Source organism: Perognathus longimembris, chromosome 8 (genome assembly GCF_023159225.1).
Source record: "Perognathus longimembris pacificus isolate PPM17 chromosome 8, ASM2315922v1, whole genome shotgun sequence".
NCBI lineage: Eukaryota > Metazoa > Chordata > Mammalia > Rodentia > Heteromyidae > Perognathus > Perognathus longimembris.
The window spans coordinates 56717106-56739943 of NC_063168.1; the positions used below are offsets into that span (position 1 = coordinate 56717106).

At 39.6% G+C, this 22838-nt stretch overlaps 1 protein-coding gene and 1 long non-coding RNA gene across 3 annotated transcripts in view; one reads left to right on the forward strand and one right to left on the reverse strand.

Moving 5' to 3' along the window:
- Ttc27 (tetratricopeptide repeat domain 27) overlaps window positions 1-22838 on the reverse strand; it is a 116616-nt gene that overhangs the window by 51338 nt on the left and 42440 nt on the right. For both annotated transcript variants that reach the window (XM_048353166.1, XM_048353165.1), the window contains exons 11-12: window positions 17487-17582; window positions 15112-15234 (exon numbers count right to left, since the gene is read on the reverse strand). In XM_048353166.1, coding sequence (XP_048209123.1) covers window positions 15112-15234; window positions 17487-17582 — 219 coding nt within the window. The remainder of the gene's footprint in view (window positions 1-15111; window positions 15235-17486; window positions 17583-22838) is intronic.
- Window positions 20509-22444, forward strand: LOC125356576. The gene is made up of 3 exons (XR_007211929.1): window positions 20509-20895; window positions 21117-21340; window positions 21565-22444. It is a non-coding gene; the product is annotated as an uncharacterized LOC125356576 (long non-coding RNA).

The following is a 22838-nucleotide window of genomic DNA, read 5'->3' on the forward strand; positions in this document are numbered from 1 at the left end:
AAACATTAAAAACATGCCAGCACCCTAGAAAGCACCATGGATTGGTATAAACTGAGTACAGAGGTGGCTCCAAAACAGCTCTCTCAGGTATGACCTCCTTATTGGAGCCACTAATGCTTCGGAAGTACATCCTTATACAGCAAGCATGCTTTGGATAGAGACAACCAATAACCAGCCTGCAATGGGCTCACAAGCACAGAGAAAAGTACACTTCTCCTATCATGCCTCAGAATCACATGGACTTTATCTATAGTTTAGTGTGCACAAACCTTGAGTGCCTCACTATTCCATCAGAGCTTATTAGTCCCTCAAGACAGCACATTAATGAAATTTAAGAAGCCAGGCACTGGTGGCTCACACCTGTAATCCTAGCTACTCAGGAGGCTGAGATCTGAGGATTGGGGATTGAAGCTAGCTTGGGTAGAAAAGTCTGCAGATTCTTATGTCCAATTAATCACCCCAAACCAGAAGTGGAGCTGTGGCCCAAAGTAGTAGAGTGCTAACTTTGAGCACAAAAGCTCAGGGATAGCACCCAGGCTGAGTTTAAGCCCCATGACCAACAATAACAATAACAAACCAACAAAAAACCTTCAAGACAAGATTAAAAAAAACAAAACAAAAGTATGTGTCGCTGGTGCCAGTGCCTGTAATCCTTGCTACTCAAGAGGCTGAGATATGCTTCAAAGCCAACCTAGAAAGGTAAGTCATGAGACTATTATCTCTAATTTATCACCAAAAAATCAGAAGTAGAGCTGTGGCTCAAGTGGCTGAGTGCTAGCCTGGGGCAAAAATGCTCAAGAAGAGCTTCCAGGCACTGAGTTCAAGCCCCAGTACCAGTATACCCCCCTCCAAAAAAAAGTGTGCCGCAGTCAACAAAAACCCAATTGAAAACCATCATATGCTTGATATCATAATTTGTAATAGGTAAAATAATGTTCACTTTATAAAAGTTCACTTGAACAAAAAAACAAATAACTAACCCCAAGGGATTGGAGGCATGGCTCAAGTGTTAGAACAACTGCCAATAAGCAAAAGCAGCAGATACTGAGCTCAAGTCTTGGATGAAAAAAATAGAAGTTCACTAGATACATTATCTCTGGGGATCTAGTCTATTTGATAAAACATTTATTATAAAGTAACCATTATTGTTTCCCTATACGAGAACCCTCTTTAATTATGTAATGTGGCTACTAGTACTTTATCACTTTCCCAAAAACAAACTCCCAAATAAGAGGGATCCACCTTTGCACAGGCCCATGTATTGTTATGGCAAATGATCTAATAGCCAAGCAACAGTGTTGATTTCTTTTTTTTTTTTTTTTTGGCAGTCCTGGGCCTTGGACTCAGGGCCTGAGCACCTTCCCTGGCTTCTTCCTGCTCAAAGCTAGCACTCTGCCACCTGAGCCACAGCGCCCCTTCTGGCCGTTTTCCATATATGTGGTGCTGGGGAATCGAATCGAGAGCTTCATGTGTAGGAGGGCAAGCACTCTTGCCACTAGGCCATATTCCCAGCCCAACAGTGCTGCCTTAAACCCTTTCCTCTTGTTTCCATGTTAGAGTTGGTCAGAAGGGACTTCTTAGGGATTTGAAAAGTGGAGATGAAGCAACACATTTACATGGCAAAGTGTCATGGTCAAGTCAACAGGCAGAGTTTAACAGGCAGAGGCAACTTGCAATTCTGACTGGCAAGCTGAGGCAGTGCTGCAGGTGGACTGGTGGATAGATGACTGTTCCCCGCTCCCCTGACCCCTCCGTCCCTTCATCTCCCAAGTTTGTCCATGTTCCCCAACATATTTCAAGTGCTCTACTTCCATAAATAAAGCAAGTCTGAGTGATAGAATTCTTTTATTTTTGCCTTTTATGTAAAAGAAACTTTCTATGTATATTACCATGTGATAAGTAATTTATAGGCTAGTTTTCCATTCCATTGTTGAATGTATTATTTCAATCTCTACAAGAATTCTGACAACCAGATGACACCCATTTTGAGACGAGGAAGTAAAAGTTCAGAATTCTTGGTCAAATGGTCAGCCCCCAAACGAAAGATACTAAGCAGAAAAGCAAGATCATGACCTAGACTCAATACTATTCCACAGGTAGACATCACCAGAAAATTTCCCCATATTTTAAAAGAACTAGTCAACAGCACCAGAAGCAACTATTTCAGAGCTCTGAAAGTTAACTAGGGATAAGCAGTAGGGGAAACATTATTTTTTCCCCAAGACAAATGACTAAATCTTGACAAGAACAGCAAACTGTGGCATTTTAACTTTCCCCACTACTTTCCCCTCTTCTCCAGCTCTTGAGTAGGCAGGCTTTGAAAACCAACAGCCTTGATGAAAACTAGTAGCCTTGCAGTGACAAATAGGAGAATAGATGCACCAACTCCTTTTAAGCCTCATCCCCAGAAAACACAGCATATACCCTGCCTGGTGCCTGGAAAAGAGCCCATCTGCAAGGCTGTCTTTACCTGATCTAACCCTGAGCTCGTCCCGTGAAAGATCAACAAAAACAATGAGAACAAATGATTAATTTCATTTTGCCAGAGGTGGTAAATAACAATGACAAGGGAGCTGATTGACACTGTATACCTGAAGTATCAATTTAACAAACAAGAAGGTAGACATGGGGAAATAAACAAATAAGATGTGATAAAGAAGCAAGCAGAAAAATGCCAATAGAAATCCAGTTATCTGTGAGTAATTATAAAGGGATTAAATAACGCCAATGATCCAATAAAATGCTATCCACATTGACACACTTTATAGATTCCAACACACAAATAGGCTGGAAAATAAATAAGTAACATGAAAAAGATATGTGAACAGTAACCAAAAAAGAGCAGGAGTAGCTAGATATACTAACAGAACAAAAACATGCCTTATGACAAAAATGTTTAGCAAAATAAAAAAGCATATTTTATTATAATTACTCCTTCATTATTATTTACAATAATAATTTTAAATATATATGAACCTACAATAGAGCTCCAAATTACAGGCAAAAAAAACCCTGAGAGAAATGAAGGGAGAAAAGACAACACATAATATTATCCAGAAGCTTCACAACTGACTTTCAATAATGGATACAAGAACTGCAGAGATGAAAATGGAAGACTTAAATAATGCTACAAATCAACCAGACCTAAGAGACATTTAAAGACAAGAAAACAGACATTCTTCTCAAGTGCACGCAACCGTTCTTCAGGATATAGTTTATGTTGTGTTACAATGCCTGTCTCAGTAAACTTGAAAGAACTAAAGTTACTCAATGTGTATGATGTCTACCCGCAACGGAATTTAATTTGAAACCAGCAACAAAAGAGAATCTGGGGCATCACAAATATGTGAAAATTAAACAGGATACTCCTAAATAACCAATGCATCAAAGAAGAAATTACCACCAAACTAAAAACACATTAAGATAAATAAAAACAGGAATGTAACATTCCAAAGCTTATGGGATATGGCAAAAGTATATTTAGAGGAAAATTTTAGCCATAAATGCCTATGTTGAAGAAGTATTTCAATAATCTAATCTTCAACCATAAGTAACAAGACAAAGAAGGGCAAATAAAACCCAAAGCAAGCAGAAGGAAGGAAATAATATTTAAAAAAAAAAAAAAAACCAGGGGTGTAAATAAAAGAAACAAAAGGGAAAAAAAAGTAACAAGAGAAAATCAACAAACCAAAAAGTGGTTCTGGAAACTCTAGTTACTGTAATTAGAAATGAAAGAGGAAACACTGCTATCGACCTATAAATAAAAAAGATTTTAAGAGAATTCTCTACTCAACAGGTACCCTCTACTAAAAAATAGGATGCAAGATTTAGATTTAGACTATTAAACCACACCTTCCAAGTACCCACTTGACACAGCACCACTTCTGGTTTTGAGTGGTTTATTGGAGACAAGAGTCTCACAGGAACTTTCCTGCCTAGGCTGACTTCAAACCTTGGTCCTCAGATCTCAGCCTTCGAGTAGCTAGGAGTTACAGGCATGAGCCACCAGCACCCGGCTTCTGTATGCATATTTATTCTACTTCTAAGGATACAGCATTAGATCTGAGTCCAAGACCTAGTCTTTATAGCTGGGCACATAAGACAAAACAAATATGCAGGTTTAAGATTAAGCATAAATCAGGAAAATCTTTACACAGAAATGCTGGGACAAAATTTCACCTCAATGTGTTGCTTTCTTCACCAACTGCTATCAACCACAACTCCTGTAAGAATGAGAAACACAGTGGGTGGTATGAAATGTGTGGCTCCCTGAGGATGGGTGTGGAGGGCCAGAGAGGGGTAGCTCTCTTACAGAAGGGTTTAGAAACTCTGGAGCAGTGACCCTGCCTCAAATGCCTTATCCTGCATTTTTGTATTAGATAAGTTCATTCTTTCTCCTTGAGATCTTCCACCCTTCTGCCAAGAGTGTTATCTTTCCCAGGGGCCGTGTTTGCAGGCAATATATTTCCTTTCTTCAACTAGTCGCATTCCACTCCTCAGTCTTCTTCATTCTCTCCAACATGTTCTAATCTTCTCCCTCTGCCTCCACTTTTCCATTTAATGTACACAATTTATCACCAAAAAAGAACTGCAGAAGATGTAGCCCAAAGGCACTGGGCACAGCTTCTGTAGCAACGCTTTCACTGTACACAAATGTGAGTGACCAGAAATCTTCATTAAGTTCAAATCCTTCGGTATATCTCGTGATGGTTTGTTTCTCCTCTATGGGTAAATACAGGCTTATACTTTTATACAGTGTAAGAAACTTTTCCTCTAAGTGCCTATTAAATAAGATAAAAATAGACTTCCACACATGCAAAGGATATTTAAGTGGGGCACTGATCTGCAATGCTTACAAAAACCTTGTCAGATGCAAACCCCAAAGCCTCCCTAACTTTCATACAAATACAAATCTAGGCTGCGTCAATAATCTTATTTTGCAATTCTACATGACTAATTACTATTCTTAATCCAATTTTGTAGCAATGGCTAGGTATAACTAGTGAATTTTTTAACATGAGACTAAGCCAACCAAGATTCAAACAGAACCTAGAAGGGTAGATGGAATACTATTTAGGTGTGTGTGGTGGTGGTGATGACGATAGTGGTACTGGGATTTGAACTCACTCCCCCTTGCCAGGTAAGCATTCTACCATTTGAGCCCATATTCCCAGTGCTGGAATACTACTTACTTTACCAGGGAAACCTGCGCTGTTTAGAGGAAGGGTCACATTCTTATGCGCTAAATGCCCATAAGAATGAATGAAGTGGGCTTGTCAGGGATCCATAAAGGATGTTCTGAGCTGCCCCTCTGCTCTCGCCAGTTAATATATGGGTGTGGAACTGAGCCCAGTGTTTTTATATCTTTTCACTCTTCAGGAAACCTAAGTATTTTCAATGAAATGACAGCTTTTATTGTTTTACTCCCGCCCCCCAAAATACTGTATAAGGCATACAAATACTTTGATGCTATACATTCACCCACCTATGCAAAGCTGCACACTCCAGATTTAGAGCTCTCAACTCCTACCCTATGGTGAGCATCAGGTGTTCTTTGCTCTGCCCAACACCTTTTCCCTGATTAGGGTAACAGAACTCCTCTTCCCTGAGGGGAAGCCATTCCCCCATTCCACGTGTGGTGCAGGCAGGACTTTGAGAAGGGAGGCATATGACCCAGGCCTCTCAGTGTTCTGCAGTGTATCTGTTAGAGATATGACATTGGCCACATTTTTCTGGTGAGCTAAGCGTCAGCTTCCTGTGGCCATTATATCGGCTTCATGGAGAGAGCTACAGTCAAAATGATGTCACCCCTCCAGATACAGGAAGGTCTACAAAACTGTTCTGTTGTATGAGCCACTGGATTCCCATTCCTAAACTAGTGTGTGCTGATTCTTTTACAACCAAAAGAGTTCTAATACATTCCCAGAGAACTGTGTGGCACCATCCATTCTGTAGACTTTCAACTATAAAGGGAACAGCTGTCAGTCCCCAAGTTCAAATCCCAGGACCAACACACACACAAAAAAAACACAACTTAATTCTAACCAAACACCAAGGTTTGTTTTAATCAGATGTGGAAAATTACAAGACAGTTTCGGGAATTTCAGAAAGAAGTCCATAAAGATAGAAAATGAGAGGCTATGGCTTTAGAGAAAAAAATATTTAACTGTAAACAGGTAGGTTAAACAGAATTTGGATTCTGAACATTTTTACAGCTCTGCACCTGTCACATCATACTCAAATACTGTGTTTAATGTGTCTCTATATCATCAGACTAGCTAAACCCAAGCAGCCAATATGAATGGCCCAAAATCAGATTCTGAGAATCTGAAAGCCTGTCCACTCAGGTGAATACACCTTTTACTTAGATAACACAGGTTGAGAACTGAGAACTTAAGATGTACAGATGCAAAGGAATTCACATATGCTCTATTAGAACACATTGACACTTATGAGCGAGGGTTAAAGCTTCTGGAGAACATTACAAGTCAGGATATGGTTAAGACACTTGTACATCCATTCATTACTGCATTATTCACAATAGCCACGTTATGGAAACAGCCCAGAGGCCCTACAATAGATGAGTGGATCAAAAAATGTGCTTACAGACAATGAAATTTTACTTAGCCATTAGAAAGACTATTATGTCATTTGCAGAGAAATGGATGACCTACAACAGTTAGGTAAGTCAAGCTCAGAGAGAGAAATGATACATGTTTTTTCTGATATGTGGAAGCTAGACCTAAAATATAATTGGACATGATAATTTATCAGAACAGGCATTCACACACAAACAGATTAAAGGAGGATACCCACAGGGGAGATACACACAGGCATAACTCCTCTGAACATCTAAAACACTATTTATTGAAAACAATTCTAGGAAATAGGAACACAAGTTTTGGTAGTTGTTGGTGGTGGTGATAGTGGTGGTAGCAGTGGTGGTGTTTGTTTTTTCTTTTGTTTTGGCAAGGAGGTGGGCACAGAAATGGAGAGAGGAAGGGTGAATAAACGCAATCCACTATGTGGAAAATAAACTATGCATGTTGTAGCTGGAATGAGAGGGGAAAACTGAGGGAAAGTGAAGGAAGAGACATTGTCCAAAAAAAAGAAGTGTACTCATTATCTGACTTACGAAATGGTAATCCCTCTGTACAACACCTTAATAATAACTGAACTATTATTTACTTTAAAAGAACTTCTGGTAAGTTAGAACCCAGGGCCTTGCACATGTTAGATCAATGTTCTGCCACTGAGCTACAGCCCCACCTATAACAATGTTTTTGCAAGTCACTAAAGGGGAAATCTGAGAGTGGGAAGTTCTACACTAAGTACTGCTAAAATTCCAACAGCACGGGGTCAAAGACAAGCCCTTAGGTTTTGGGTAAAGAAAAGGAGTAAAGTGAAGTCCAGGGCTGGGAACGTGGCTTAGTGGTAGAGTGCTTGCCTAGCATGCATGAAGCCTGTGTTCAATTCCTCAGTACCACATCAATAAAAAAAAAAGCCAGCGGTGGCACTGTGGCTGAGCAACAAAGGAAGCCAGGGACAGTGCTCAGGCCCTGAGTTCAAGCTCTAGGACTGGCAAAAACAAACAACAAAGAAAGAACGCTAAGTTCACTCTTTAATGAAAAGGCAGCTAAAACCTTCAGGAAAAAATGTCTCATAGTTGAGTAAAGAATAATTATGAAAACAGCTTTCTTGGCTGGGAGCTGAACCTTGATTTTGTGAATTAACAGAAAGAATTAAAATTCTACTGTGTGACATGAGGGACCCTCAACTGGCCTTGCATCAGGTCAGAACAGAGGGAAGAAATAATAGGCTCAACACTAAGTTTTGTTTTCAGGGGGTGGTAAAAAGAAAACAGGTAAAGAATTTAAAGGTATGCTATTAGATTTGGCCTCCTGGCAGTAGCTTCAGGATTGAGAAAGAAGACCTGCATGTGTATGTGTGATGTTTGTACACAAGCTCGTGTCAAGGTGCATGGAATGCACAAAGCCCTAGGCATAGTCTAATTCCCATCTTCCATCCAAGGCAGAGCACAAACGTGGACCCTGATTTGCACTATGCAGCATCTCTGGTTCCCAGGACTGACCTCTTTGAAGGTACTCCGCTGCCCCGCCATCAAAAGGATGACTGGGGCAGACTAAAGACAGCACCAAAAGACCTTCTCCTCCTTGTCCTGTTCTACCCATGAGCAGCAGCTGAGAGGTAAAAAAGGCAAAGCTCTTTGCCCCACCCCAGCCTGGCCCTCCCAGCCACCCTCTGACCACACCATGTAGTGCCGAAGCCTATTCACTTGCTCACAGAGCCAACTGTTCACTAAATGCCTCTTACAATCATGTGTGTGACACCGTGCTCAGGCGGAATTTGTCAAAGAGTACCTGCCAGCAAAAACATTCCAGGGCCAAGGTGAAGTAGAGTAATTTAAAACCAGCCTTGTTATCCAATTATCTACTCATCTCTTATTGCATTACTAAGTTGTGGAACACTTCCAATTATCTTGCCTATTTTTCTCATTCAAGTGAACACAATAGATTTTACCTTACAAATCTGATGTCCAATTTTTAAGGGACTAACAGTAACCATGAAGGCTGGCAGGTGTGGGAAGAAAGTGTAGGGTAGGAAGTGTGTGCTCACTTTCCAAACCCCGACACTTACTCATGCTATCTAAAGTGACAAAAACTATTCAGATGTTGTAAGCTATTTTGAACAGCATATGGCAAGCACAAAATAATCACCTAAATAAATAATGAAAATAATCACCTAAATAAAGTAGTACACAAGAAACACTCAAAAATGTATTATAGCTGGCACAGATGGCTCACACCTATAATAAAGACTGACATCTGAGGATTGTGGTTCAAAGACAGCCCAGGCAGGAAAGTCCGTCCCTAAGACTCTTAACTCCAATTAACCACCAAATGCCAAAATTGCAGCTTTGTTTCAAGAGACAGTGTTAGTGATGAGCCAAAAAAGTCAGGGACAGTACCCAAGCCCTGAGTTCAAGTTCCAGACTAACATCAAAAATAAGATCAAATTAAAAATTTTGTATTATAGAACAACACACTCACATATGTTTTAGCATTTACTGATTAAACACTAAAATTCTTGAAGGTTCCTGTTTCTGTTCCTGAGGCTCAAATGGAGGAACCTCTCACTGGGCTTGGAGGGAGAATAGCATGGCAGTAACTGGACAGGTATATTCTGCCACACGTAATGTCTTCTTTAAGACGAGTTTCACTTAGAGATCTGCTTCAATGCAGTCACCAGTTGAGTACACTTATTAGTCATTCATTATAATGTAGGTGTGACTCTTACATTTAGTAGGTAAGATAGGTCCGCAAATGGGTATCATAGTAGTTTAAGGTGCTACAGGAATCCATGTGAGGACAGCCACACCAAAGCTAGAAGGCAGCAAAGAAGACTTCCTGTAGAAAGCAACTAACACGGAGAACCTGCAGAACACACAGGTGTTAGCTAATGGAAGACAAAGGTTCTAGACATGTAACAGCATGTGCAAAGGTTCTGAATGGAAATGAGTTTGCAAAGTCAGGAAACGACAAGTTTAGTTTTCCTAGAAGTTTAAGAACCTCCTAGAAGTTTAAGAACCACCTGGACAAGAGAGTGTGAAGGGGTAGAGCAATGACAAAAGAATAGCACAAAATTGGGCTGGGAATGTGGCTTAGCAGTAGAGTGCTTGCCTAGCATGCATGAAGCCATGGGTTCGATTCCTCAGCACCACGTAAACAGAAAAGCCAGAAGTGGCACTGTGGCTCAAGTAGAGTGCTAGCCTTGAGCAAAAAGAAAGCCAGGGACAGTGCTCAGGCCTTGAGTTCAAGCCCAGGACTGGCCAAAAAAAAAAAAGAATAGCACAAAATTAGAAATGGAAGCAGGAGCCACATCATGAAACATCTGTAAGCCATACCCAACATCCAGACTTAATCCTAGTCCTGAGAAAGGAGTTACTAACAGGTGGGAATGACAGGGTCAGGTTTGTTTTTAGGGCAATCACTCTGGCTCTAGTGTGAGAAAAGGACTTGGAAAACCTTGTAATTCATACTAAGACAAATCCCGAAGCAAAAAAATCCAAATCAACTGCTAGGGAAAAAAAAAACACAAAAAAGCTCAGCTTTTTTAGAAATAAAACATTTGCTTATAATCTAAAGAAAAGCGAACTTTTAAGTGTTCATGATTAGTTAGGCAGGCACTAGTAGCTCATGCCTATAATCCTAGCTACTAAGGAGGCTGTGATTTGAGGTTCAAGGTTTGAAGCCAGCCCCAGTGGTTAAAGTTGCAGAGTACCAACTTTGAGTGAAAAAGCTACAGGACAACACCCAGGTACTGAGTTCAGACTCTAGTACTACAGACACATGTGCAGACACACGAAACATGCTATAATATTTTAGTTGGAAATAAGAGTTCCTGGCTGAAGTAATATGCAAATGGAGAATAACACTACATAAGGTCATGTGTTCTCAAATAAGCCAGGCTTCCTAGGGACAAAAGAGATCCCAAAAGGAGCATACCCACTCTCACTTCCAATTGAGTTCATGACAGCTTTTGTCTTCCTTGCTCATTTAGAAACTAAATTTGATTAAGAATTTGCCCTAAGCTAAAGGAAACTCCTATGAGTGAGCCAAATACCTAAAAATCAAATGCTAACAGATGAGATCCAGTTCTGACCCAAGGGTCAAGCAAAATTAACCTTAGGTGTTTATCAGTGATCCTTAAACATCAAGCATGTCCCCAGGTAGATTCTAAATTAGAAGGGCTGAGCTCTGGGGCTGGGAATATGGCCTAGTGGTAAAATGCTCAACTCATATACATGAAGCCTTGGGTTCGATTCCTCAGCACCACGTATATAGAAAAAGCCGGAAGTGGCTCAAGTGGCAGAGTGCTAGCTTTGAGCAAAAAGAAGCCAGGGACAGTGCTCAGGCCCTGAGTTCAAGCCCTAGAACTGGCAAAAACAAACAAACAAACAAAGAAGGGCTGAGCTTTTCTGCAACCGAATACGCACACGAATCCCAGAACAAAATAATTAGATTGAGGTACTGCTCTAAGTTTGCCTTTTAAAAAGCAAGTATGGGGGCTGGGAATATGGCCTAGTGGCAAGAGTGCTTGCCTCATATACATGAAGCCCTGGGTTCGATTCCCCAGGACCACATATATAGAAAATGGCCAGAAGTGGCACTGTGGCTCAGGTGGCAGAGTGCTAGCCTTGAGCAAAAAGAAGCCAGGGACAGTGCTCAAGCCCTGAGTCCAAGGCCCAGGACTGGCCAATAAATAAATAAATAAAAATAAAAAGCAAGTATGCCATTAAGCATTAAAGGCAAGGATTAGGATTAAAATTTCACAAACTTCCAGTAGAATCAAAATGTGGTTTCTGGCACATGACCAAGTTCTAAAAGAATCTCAGCTGTTTTAGAAATAAAACATGTGCTGCCTTCCAACTTAAAGCAAAACTCCTTAGGATCATATTTGCAAATAAAAATAAGAACAACAGGTTATAGGAAGGCTTTTATAAGAAAAAATGCTAAAATTAAAATTTAAAATCAAGACGGGGAGGTAGGGTTGGTTACAACTCACAAAAAAATTAAATGACTACATTCCTAAAAATTAAAATATGTACATTTCCAAGAGTATTTAGAAACATGGATACTTATAATTACTATAAGACAACTCTTACAAGGTCATACGCAAATCCTAAAAATAATTTCACAATGACTTAGGGGGACGTAGTCAAATCTCTGAGGGACAGGTGTATTAAATTCTTTCTATTGTAATTAAGGAATCACAGCTTCACACACTTTCTAAAAATAATTGACTTGTTATTTCAAATAATGTATTGGGATCTGCAATTCACCGACTTGCCTAATTATATTAAAAATTACCGTTTCAAAAGCCTACCCTAGGGGCTGGGGATATGGCCTAGTGGCAAGAGTGCTTGCCCGTATGCATGAGGCCCTGGGTTCAATTCCCCAGCACCACATATATAAAAAATGGCCAGAAGTGGCACTGTGACTCAAGTGGCAGAGTGCTAGCCTTGAGCAAAAAGAAGCCAGGGACAGTGCTCAGGCCCTGAGTCCAAGTCCCAGGACTGGCCAAAAAAAAAAAAAAAAGCCTACCCTACTTTCATATAACACTCACTTATTTTTCAGTCAATGTAAAAGACTAACGATGGAAAAACTACAGAATAATGTAATAGAGGCTAAACCAGATTAGAAGACACTTGTTCACCTGTACATTTATTTCTTCCTTAAATATTTGAGTGCAACTTTAGTGCCCAGTGGACACTGAGAAAATAGTTAAGTCCCTGGAGAAACATGATCTATATGTTATCAAATTTAAGATGCCATCAATCATGACAGTCTTAACAAAGAAGGGGAAAATACTTTTAATTATGATCTAATGCTACGAATGATTCATACCACTCTTGCTCTGCTTTGATTTTATTTCAGTCTCCTCAGTAAAGTTTGGCAATTCATCCTGCTTTCAGTACATTCCTTGACATTTTTTTTTTAAATGCCAGAACTGAGGCTTGACGTAGGCCTTAGATTTTTCATTCAAAGCAGGGTGCTCTACCACTTGAGCCATAGCTCCACTTCTGGCTTTTAGCTGGTTAATCAGAGATAAGTGTCTCCTTGATTTATCTGCCTGAGCTGGCTCCCTACCTCAGCCTTCTTAGTAGCTAGGATTTCAGGTGTGAGCCACCAGTGCCCAGATTCTCTGACTTATAAATAGATTAAAAAAAAAAAAACTTACACACACACATACACACAAAACAAAGCTTCTCCTACTTCCAAGTATTTCCTTGCATGACTCCCACAACACTGCTTTTAAAGAAATGTTAATGCAATTATGATGATTTTTCCAGTGGCAAATGTTATTTCATTAATACCAAATTTGTATCTATTTGCAAACTTATTCTGTCCTTTTCTCTATAGTCAAAATGTTTATTAAAATAAAAATCTTCCTGAACATATAAAACTGACATAGTGTGCATAACACAACTGAAACGAGGGCATTGAAAATCACTATAAGGCTGTATGTGCACAGGAGTTGATAACCTGATGAAATGGCCACCTCACTGAATATAGCTGAAACATACCACTGACTGCTAGATACACTGGGGTCTCAGTGAAAAATCTGTAGCTATTTTTTTTTTTGTGGGTTTTTTTTTTTTTGCTTTCCCAGAGCTGGGAACCAAACTCGGGGCCTTATGCTCGCCAGGCAGGCGCTCTTCCACTGAGCCATATCCCTAGCCCTTGAAATATCTCTGAAAAGGACCATATGTTCATACCAGTAAGAGCTACACCCCCCTCCTGTAGCACTCAAGGCTAAGCACCATTGTATGTACTTTACATATATTATCTCATGAAAACCTACAAAGTATATCCCACACTTTTTTTTTTTTTTTTTTGGCCAGTCCTGGGCCTTGGACTCAGGGCCTGAGCACTGTCCCTGGCTTCCTTTTGCTCAAGGCTAGCACTCTGCCACTTGAGCCACAGCGCCACTTCTGGCCGTTTTCTATATATGTGGTGCTGGGGAATTGAACCCAGGGCCTCATGTATATGAGGCAAGCACTCTTGCCACTAGGCCATATCCCCAGCCCCGTACACTTCTAAATGAAGAAATTGAGGCAAAGTGGGCAGACCAACACCTGAGTTCCAGAAGCCTAGATTCAAAGGCTATGTTAACCACCAACTTAATTAGTAACCGGCCCTTCTGGTCTGAGTAAATCATAAGAAAAGGCATACCACTGCTTATTTGGAAAAGGAAGGAATGGGAGTGCATGCTTATGGAATCCTTTCCTAGAATCAAGATATCATAATCCCACAGTCTCTAGAATAACAAATCTAGTTCTGTGCTATTTTCTCCATAAGCCAATACAAACCAAAGACTTTTACTGTCACAAACTAACTAGTGAAAATAATACATCTGTCACCATTACTCTAAAAGACATACTTGGGAAGGTATTTAAGAAAACCACATCCTTGAATCACTGTTTCTTATCTTTCAGGTGATAGCAAAAGGTTGTTTATCACAGGCACAAACAATCCAATGTGAAGATTTTACTCCTCTATATATTCTACCTAGTCATTTAAAATCTTAATCCAAAATTAACAATGTGTCAGTTTTTATGGCTATTCACTATGTGGAGCTCTTATTTTTCTTAAAAGTCAGTTCATGCAGAAGAGAAAAATCCACCAACAGATTAATAACAGATGCAAATGCTGCAACAGGATTTCCCTCTTGACCTAATTTAAGAGTAGAATTAAATAAATATATATCATACACTTGACAACTCTTCCGTCTCAAGAGGGGTCACTGTAGCCTTTGGATTTCTTATCCAGGCTGAGCCAGCTGCTCTGCCTCCTAGGTAATCTCCCTCATGACCACAACCTCTACTCAATAGACAGTGGAGATAATTACAATAATTCCTGCTGAGCATTAGTAGTTCATACCAGTAATCCTAGCTCCTCAGGAGGGTGAGATCTGGGGATTGAGGTTCAAAGCCAGACCAGGAAGGAAAGTCAGTGAGACTCTTATCTCTCATCCTGGGCACTGTCCCAGGCCCTGAGCGCAAGCTCCAAGATCAGCACTAAATAAATAAATAATACTAATATCCTAATAAATAAATAATCCTATCACTTTGAAGCTGTCCTATAACAGTCAATAAGAGAATATAAAATTGCACAGTGTCTTCAAAGCTTTTATTCTTCCTTCTTAAATGTCAAATATATCAATTTCAGTTGAATTTTCTCTTTCGTTGACACATAAAACAATCTGTCCTAACAAAAATCAGAGAAACTTTAAAAGGTTTCTGAGAAAAATAAATGAAATGAGAAACATAGGAGTATACTGGCAAAGGGGAGCTTAATAACAGAAGAAAGAGGGGCAGGAGGGACTAGGAGAGATAAAGGAACAGAAGACACTGTACAAATGAAACTGTACTCATTACCTGACACATGTAATTATAATCACTCTTATCACCTTTATAATAACAATAAAGTGAATTAACTTAAAAAATGAAACCAGAAGAAAGGAAATGCTCAAAGAGACACAATCCTGTGTAGGGAGACTAATATACAAGGTTTTACTCTTACGTACCTTCCCATGCTGCCCCATCCTTTCGTAACAAATGACCACGTCTTCCCACATCTCCAGCTTCTCAAATATCTGAAGGGCTGAACTGGTACATCCCATCCCAAAGAGCAAACTTGCAAGTTGGCGCTAGAAAAAACAAACTAAGATAATTAACACTCGTTCATGTACACAGAGATTTCCGTTTCACTGCAGGTTTATCTCCTCAGCCTGTACTGAGGAATTGGTGACCATTAAGCTTACTTCAACAAGGTTTTTGTTGTTGTTTTAGGAGATGAGAAATTAAAAACCATATAGAGCTTGTTTAATGTTTAAGAATTTAACAGCAAAAACAACTATTTCCTTCTTACCTAAAGATTATGTGTGACAATCTCTATTTGTAAGGGCAAGAGACAGTAGATGAGTTCTGAAAAGTCTGATTACACAATGTAGATGACATAAATTTTATATTTCAGTCATTGTGAACTTTATACATGAGTGAACTTGTGACTCCTTCTCACACAAATTTATTCAAAATTTATTTTAAGTTCATCCTAAAAAATTTAACTTGATTTTCCTAGTTCCTGGCAGATACATAGTAAAATAGGATAAAGTCAACAAAGGCTACACATACACAATAGTGGACATATTATGGTTTAGAAGTAGTCCATACTGCAGGAATGGAGGACAAGGTCAGAAAGAGGAAAAAGTAGATGAGATTCTTTTTACATGAGCATGTGTTGTGTGTGTGCACACACACATGTGGTATGAGGGCTTGAACTCTCTACTTCTGGCTTTTGTTGGTAAATTGGAGATAAGAGTCTCCCAGACTTTCCTGCTTAGGTTGGCTTCAAACGTCTACTCTCAGAGCTCAGCCTCCTGAGTAGCTAAGATTTTAGGCATGAGCCACTGGCACCCAGTCTACATGAGATTTTAAAATAAGGAATACTTTCAGGTTAGTGAGAGTTATGTTGTTTTCACTTTTTAGTACATTTACTGTTTATTGAAAGTTCAGTTCACATTTGAAACTGGATATGGAAAATCTTGGATTAAAATTATTTTTCAACAGGATGAGCACCAGTGGCTCATGCCTGTAATCTTAGCTACTCAGGAGGCTGAGATCTGAGAACCAGAGGATCTACGGTTCAAAGCCAGCCAGGGTAGAAAAGTCTGTGAGATTCTTATCTCCAATTAACCTCCAAAAAGCTGGAAGTGGAGCTGTGGCTCATGTGAGCACAAAAGTACAGGGACACTGAAGCAGGCCCTGATTTCAAGCCCTAGGACTCACATAACAAAAAAATTAAACAAAATGAAATAGACCAAACTATAAGCTACTCTATTATTGAAATACATAAAAAAGAGGTCCAATATTTCTGAATCCCATGAAATACATAATAATTTGGCAATTTCAGAGCATTTGATTAGACTTTTCAAATAAACAAGACACAGGACATGGGAGCTATAAGAAAATGTAGTACAAACGTAGTATTTCACTTTTCTCACTTAGTAGGTGAAGAAAGTGACATTCAAGATTATATGACTAGTTAGTGGCACGGAGTAAATTTCCCTTTAAAATAAATTATGCTGCAATCTCTTCCTCTTTAAAATAACACATAACGGGACACAAAAAAAGGTTATTTAACTTTTGTTTCATTTGAGGGTGCTCTTGGAGGAGGTGGAGACAAGGTCTCTCTATGTAACTCAGGCTGGTATGGAATTTTCTAACTAGTACAGCACCGGAAACCTCTCCTCCTGCCTCAGCTACTCAGATACAGGGTCACCACAGTCAGGCTGAGTAGCTAGGATTACAGGTGTAAGCTACCAGTGCCTGGCTTTCTCTTAGTATGTAAATTCTAGGGTTCTGCTATCATTTCAGATCTTTAAAAAAATTTTTTTTAAGTCTAGTATCAATTGAATCAAAACAGCAATTTGAAGTCTCTAGCTATGATACCTTTTTTTTTTTTCTTTGCCAGACCTGGGACTTGAACTCTAAGAATGGGCACTGTTTCTGAGCTTCTCTTGCTCACGGCCAGCGCTAGACCATTTGAGCCACAGTGCCACTTCCAGCTTCCTGCCCAGGCTGGCTTCGAACCATGATCCTCAGGTCTCAGCCTCCTGAGTATCTAGAATTACAGGCACGAATCACTAGCACTCAGCAATAAAGTAATTTTTATTTTTTAAATCAATTTTATTAATTATTCGCTTATGTGGTACCAAGGAATTGAACCCAGGGCCTCAAGCATGCTAGGCAAGCACTCTGCCACTAAGTCACATTCCCAGTCCCAACCTAAGATATTTTTATTATTTTTATTGAAATATTTGAAAATTCAAGCAAGAGTTGAAATCATTCTTTTCCTCTGCATTCTACTGCAAGGTATTTTTCAAAGGAAAAAGAAAAATACCTGAATGGCCCAGTGAGGTGGTACCTGACAGGAATAGAAAATCTTCAAACGTTCCAACACAGACGTAGTTTTATCTTCAAACTGGTCTGCAAGAGCCTGAAGAATACATATAATAATAAGAACCCATATATGTAGTAACAAATATTCCCTACCTGTAAAAAGCAAAAATTATACAAATACAAGCAATAAAGAACTCAAGTCATTTTAATAAGGTGGATAAGATGCATGACTTTTTTCTTAAATTTCTTTAACTGTTTAAAAAGCTTTAGCTTAATCAACATTTACATGAATTTGTACATTAAAAACTTACTAGAGTTGGGTACAAAGCCCAATGGCAGAGGATTTGTCAAAGATGCACAAGTCCCTGGGTTCAATTCCAAAACCACAAATGCCCCAAAATACAAAAAAACTAAACAAACAAAAAGCAACAACAACAAAACTTACCAGAAAAGTTTTATATAAAACAAAGACCACCCAAAATAGTGACTTCAAAGAACTAGCCCTATTAGTAAAGATATTTACTAGACTTTTCTGAGAACAACTGTTCTTTAGCCAGGCGCTGGCAGGCTCACACCTCTAATCCTAGCTACTCAGTGGGCTGAGATAGGAGGATCTCAGTGCTAAACTAGTCTGGGCAGGAACGTCCCATGAGACTCTTCTGTCTAATAAACTACTCAGAAAAGGTAGGAAAAGTGGTGCTGTGGCAGAGGGCTAGCCTTGAGCAAAAGAAGCTCAAAGATAGCACCAGGCCCTGAGTTCAAGCCACAGGACCAGCACAAAACCCCACAGTTTAGTATATCCATTTTATAACACAGTGCTACTTTGAAAATGGCACTCTATGAATCACAGAGGAACTATATGGAGAACTTCACTCAGGATTATTTCCTCTGGAACCAAGGGAGAAAGCAGATCAACCAGCAACAGAGCTCTCCTAAGCAGCAGAGCTCTAACCATTCGTGCAAGATGGCCTGTGTGATGCAGTGAGCATGTGCACTGAAGCTTTCTGATGCACGGAAACCCTAACCTAGTAATAATAACTGAAGTCAAGGTGGTAAGGGCAAAAAGCAGATCAACAAGGTCAAGATGGCTGACTCCAAGAAAAGGAATCTGGGGCAACTGCAAAGCTCTGACTGGCACCGTCCAATGGTCAAGTGACCAACAACCAAAAATCGTACTCAGGAATTTTACACAAACATCAGGCAGCAGCTCCTGCCTCTCCACTAATCAGTAAGTTTGTACTAAATTGACACATTTTGCTGATAAACTTAGGCTTGCTCTCCAGCGTGAATTACTATGAGTCTTTTGCCATAATGCAGTGAGTCTTTGAAGTTTCCAGACTTGTGAGGACTAGCTATCTCTGTGTGTCAAGGTCAACTTTCTGATTTTAATGTATATATCAACTACGTAAGACAGTACTAAACTTGAGGATGGTACCATCTGGCAACTTACTCTCCAGTACTTCAGGACACAAAAGACAGACAGTTTTCTATTCCAACTTTTCTAAAACTCATTTTAAAAGTTAAAAAAAAATTAAGTAACATGTAGTTAAGTACAAATTTTCTCAGAAAGCAAGCACATCTTGAGGAAAGCCCAAGCCAAGAAGACCAGTTTTAAGCAGGGAAACAGTTCCTAAATGAGAGGTTCTCTATCTTATACTCAGTGGAAGATGCATTGTTTGTTCAAGAATAGAATGAGCTCAAGTGTGAGTAAGCACTCATTAAACATCACTTCTTGGACAACCCACAATCCTATTCAATCAAGTCAGTCAGAACAAATTGAGACATAATCAGCCTCCTAAGCCATCTTTGTCAAAACTTTCTGGCCTAACTTCACAGAAATTTAATAGCAAAAAGGTTGCGGGCTTCTTCAATGCTGTCTAGCTGTGGGAGGGAGAAGAGAAGCATAACTTCTGGCTGGATGCATATGGTTACAATATAAAGAGATCACAGAATTACTTGGTGAAAGGGGGGGGATTTTTCTAGCAACATGCTATTAATTTGGAAATAAAAAATAGCTAATGCTGATTTAATTTCATAAAAGCAAATGCATCATAGTTTTTGCCTGTAATGAACACTTAACTGTGTTAATAACAAGCGGGAAAAAAAAGTCTCAAACAAAACTTATGCTGTATGCTGCAGGGACTAGCTAAAACGCATTAAGTGCTCAGTAAATACTTTTTGATTTGTTAATAAACAGATTTTTATGAATTTCAGATACTCTCATATACATTCGAATGATCTCAGAGTATCTAGGGGTCTTGGCTACTCTCCAAAATGGCAAAGATCACAGGAGAGGGCAGAGACAATCAATACTCGCTCAGCTGCATACCAAGAATAAGCCCCTGTACAAGAATGTGATTTGGCCATATGCATGACAAAGATTAAAAACAGAACTCTACCCCATTTCACTCCTCCACAAAATATATTTCTTCCCACCTTAACTATGACAACCATCTAAATGAGATTTACCTAACCATAAAACTAAGATCATCAAAATAATAGAAAAATAAGGAAAGATGGTTTTACTGTTATTTCCTCTCCTGGAGCCAAAGTATTCTTTTTGATTTACTAATTTGTTAACACTACAAGGGCATTGCTCCAGTACATTTGAGAGAGACAGAGCGAGACAGAGAGACAAAGAAACAGAGACAGAAAGTTCATGCATGCATGTACACATTGTTACTAGGGCTTGAAATTAGGCCCTCCAACTCTCACAGGACTTTTTTCACTCAGTAGGCATTCTACCCCTGGGGCCAGGCCTCGAATTCATCTTCAGGTTTTTCAGAGCAGGACAATTTCTAACAACTTGTGAAATAACTCCATCATCTTCAAACAAGCTAGAGGCCTTCCCAGGCATGAAAAGTGCTGGAAAGTGAGTGACCATAATCCCAAAAGTGAATCATTTAACCCTAGTGGCAATCGTTTATGAATGATTTTTTAAAAAAAATAAACTTTGCATTTTCAATGATCTGCTAGGATGGGTTTATCAAGAGTGTTTTGTTTTCGTTGAAGCATTTGAGAAGGTTTTCTGGTCAACTATAGGCACTATTTGTGTTTTTAAACACAGTATCATATACAATTTTAGAGCAAACCACGTGGCCACATAATCTGGCAGTCAATAGTCGAACACCAGGTGCTGGGAGAATGGGCTCAGACAAAAGGGAAGCCTCGATTACCACTGCATACATTTATGTGTGAACAGAGTGTAAACAACCTACATACAGTGACAGCTTTACAGCGTGCACAGAAATGTGAAGAAATTGCCTCTGATGTCCTATCTCCTTCCTACCTTTTTACCTATCCATTTTTTCATTCCAGTTTCTACTTTTCCCACCTTAGTCATGAACACCTGGTAATATATATTAACTAGACAACTGAGGCTGCCTAGTCTTTCAGAAAAGGTAGTAATTGTGGGCTGGGAATATGGCCTAGTGGCAAGAGTGCTTGCCTCCTACACATGAAGCTCTCGGTTCGATTCCCCAGCACCACATATATGGAAAACGGCCAGAAGGGGCGCTGTGGCTCAGGTGGCAGAGTGCTAGCCTTGAGCGGGAAGAAGCCAGGGATGGTATACTCAGGCCCTGAGTCCAAGGGCCAGGACTGGCCAAAAAAAAGAAAGAAAGAAAGAAAGAAAAGGTAGTAATAAGATGGCAATATCCAAAATGAAGAGAGGTACAAACATATGCAAACATACCCTAGAACAATCACTAATAATAATTAGCCTCCTAAAAAATCTAAGAGTTGAAAGCAAGACAAAGACTATTCCAAGAGGGCAACTGAAGAGATGTAGATGGATAAAAGGGAAAAATAAGGAGCAGAGTGAAAAATGAATGCTTTGGGGCACAGTCTAGAGATGTAAGAGTCAATGGCTGGGAATATGGCCTAGTGGCAAGAGTGCTTGCATCGTATACATGAAGTCCTGGGTTCAATTCCCCAGCACCACATATATAGAAAACGGCCAGAAGTGGTGCTGTGGCTCAAGTGGCGAGTGCTAGCCTTGAGCAAAAAGAAGCCAGGGACAGTGCTCAGGCCCTGAGTCCAAAGCCCAGGACTGGCAAAAAATAAAATAAAATAAAAAGAGATTTAAGAGTCAAGTAGCAGGAAAGCCAGTTACAAGAGCTGAATATTGCATAGGATTATTGTGACTTAAGAATATTTGCAAAGGGTTTTGTATTTGTGCTAAGACAAGGTCTCAGATTCAAGGCTGACCTTGCCTTTGCCATCTTCCTGCCATGGCCTCTCAAGAGCTGGGATTACAAGTATGTTCCATCATGCCTGGCTGTTGTCAAGTTTTAAGACTTCTTCCTAATGTCGTTTTCTCACCTAAAAGCATTTATGCTTTTGAGTGAACCTTAAGAAAAATGATCTGTGCATATGGAGCTCCAAAGCCCGAACAGTAACGGTACCCCCCGCTACCAGAGCTGCAGTCCAGTGCTGCATGTCAGAGAACCCGAAGATAAAACTCCAGAAAGCAGTCAAGAGAACCTCCACAAGAGAAGACTACAAAGTTAGCACACGGAGAATGATTTAGTACATACAGACAATTCTGAACACGGTCTGGCATGATTTAAGCTTTATTTATGCACTCAAACCTAAATGTACAGCACATATATCTTCAAAAGAACAGAGCAGGTACCAAAGGACTTATCTTTTCAATGAAAATTATTCAATCTCATCAGCATCATATCAAAGTGTTTATCAGCTTTCTGGAGAGCCAAGAAGAAATTAGCTGATAATCTAAAAGGTATGAGTGATCATATGTCTGCCCACCATATACCGGCTTTCTTGTGCAATTTCCATCTCCATACATGTATGTATATAAGTAGGAGGATGGGATTTATTATTTGAAAGAAAACACATACTTAACCAACTATATCTAACAGAGGGAATAAACAGCTTTGACAGGAGCCTGCAGTCACTCAGCTATGATTTACAAATAGAGCAGTCAAACTAAGCGCCACCTCAAACTCCCACACCTAAGAATACTTCTAATGGGAAGATGGAGACACAGCTGAAGGGGTAGAGTGCTGGCCTAACAAGTACTAAGTCCTGAGTTCAAACCCAATACTGCCAAAGAAAAAATACTTTTTCCAATGGGAACAAAGTGAATCCAAATTAATCTACTGATATATCTACTAGGAATCATTATCATTAAACTTGTTGCTCCACTAGTTTTACATCTTAAGCATGAAATGGCAGCTCTGAGAAATAAAAACTTGCCCAAGGTCAGAATGCTATAAATTGGTAAGTTTAAACTATGAGAAATGGCAGCTTCATTAAAACTTTATCTCATGGGGTGCTAGTAGTTCATGTCTAAAATCCTAGCTACTCAGGAGACTGAGATCTGAGGATC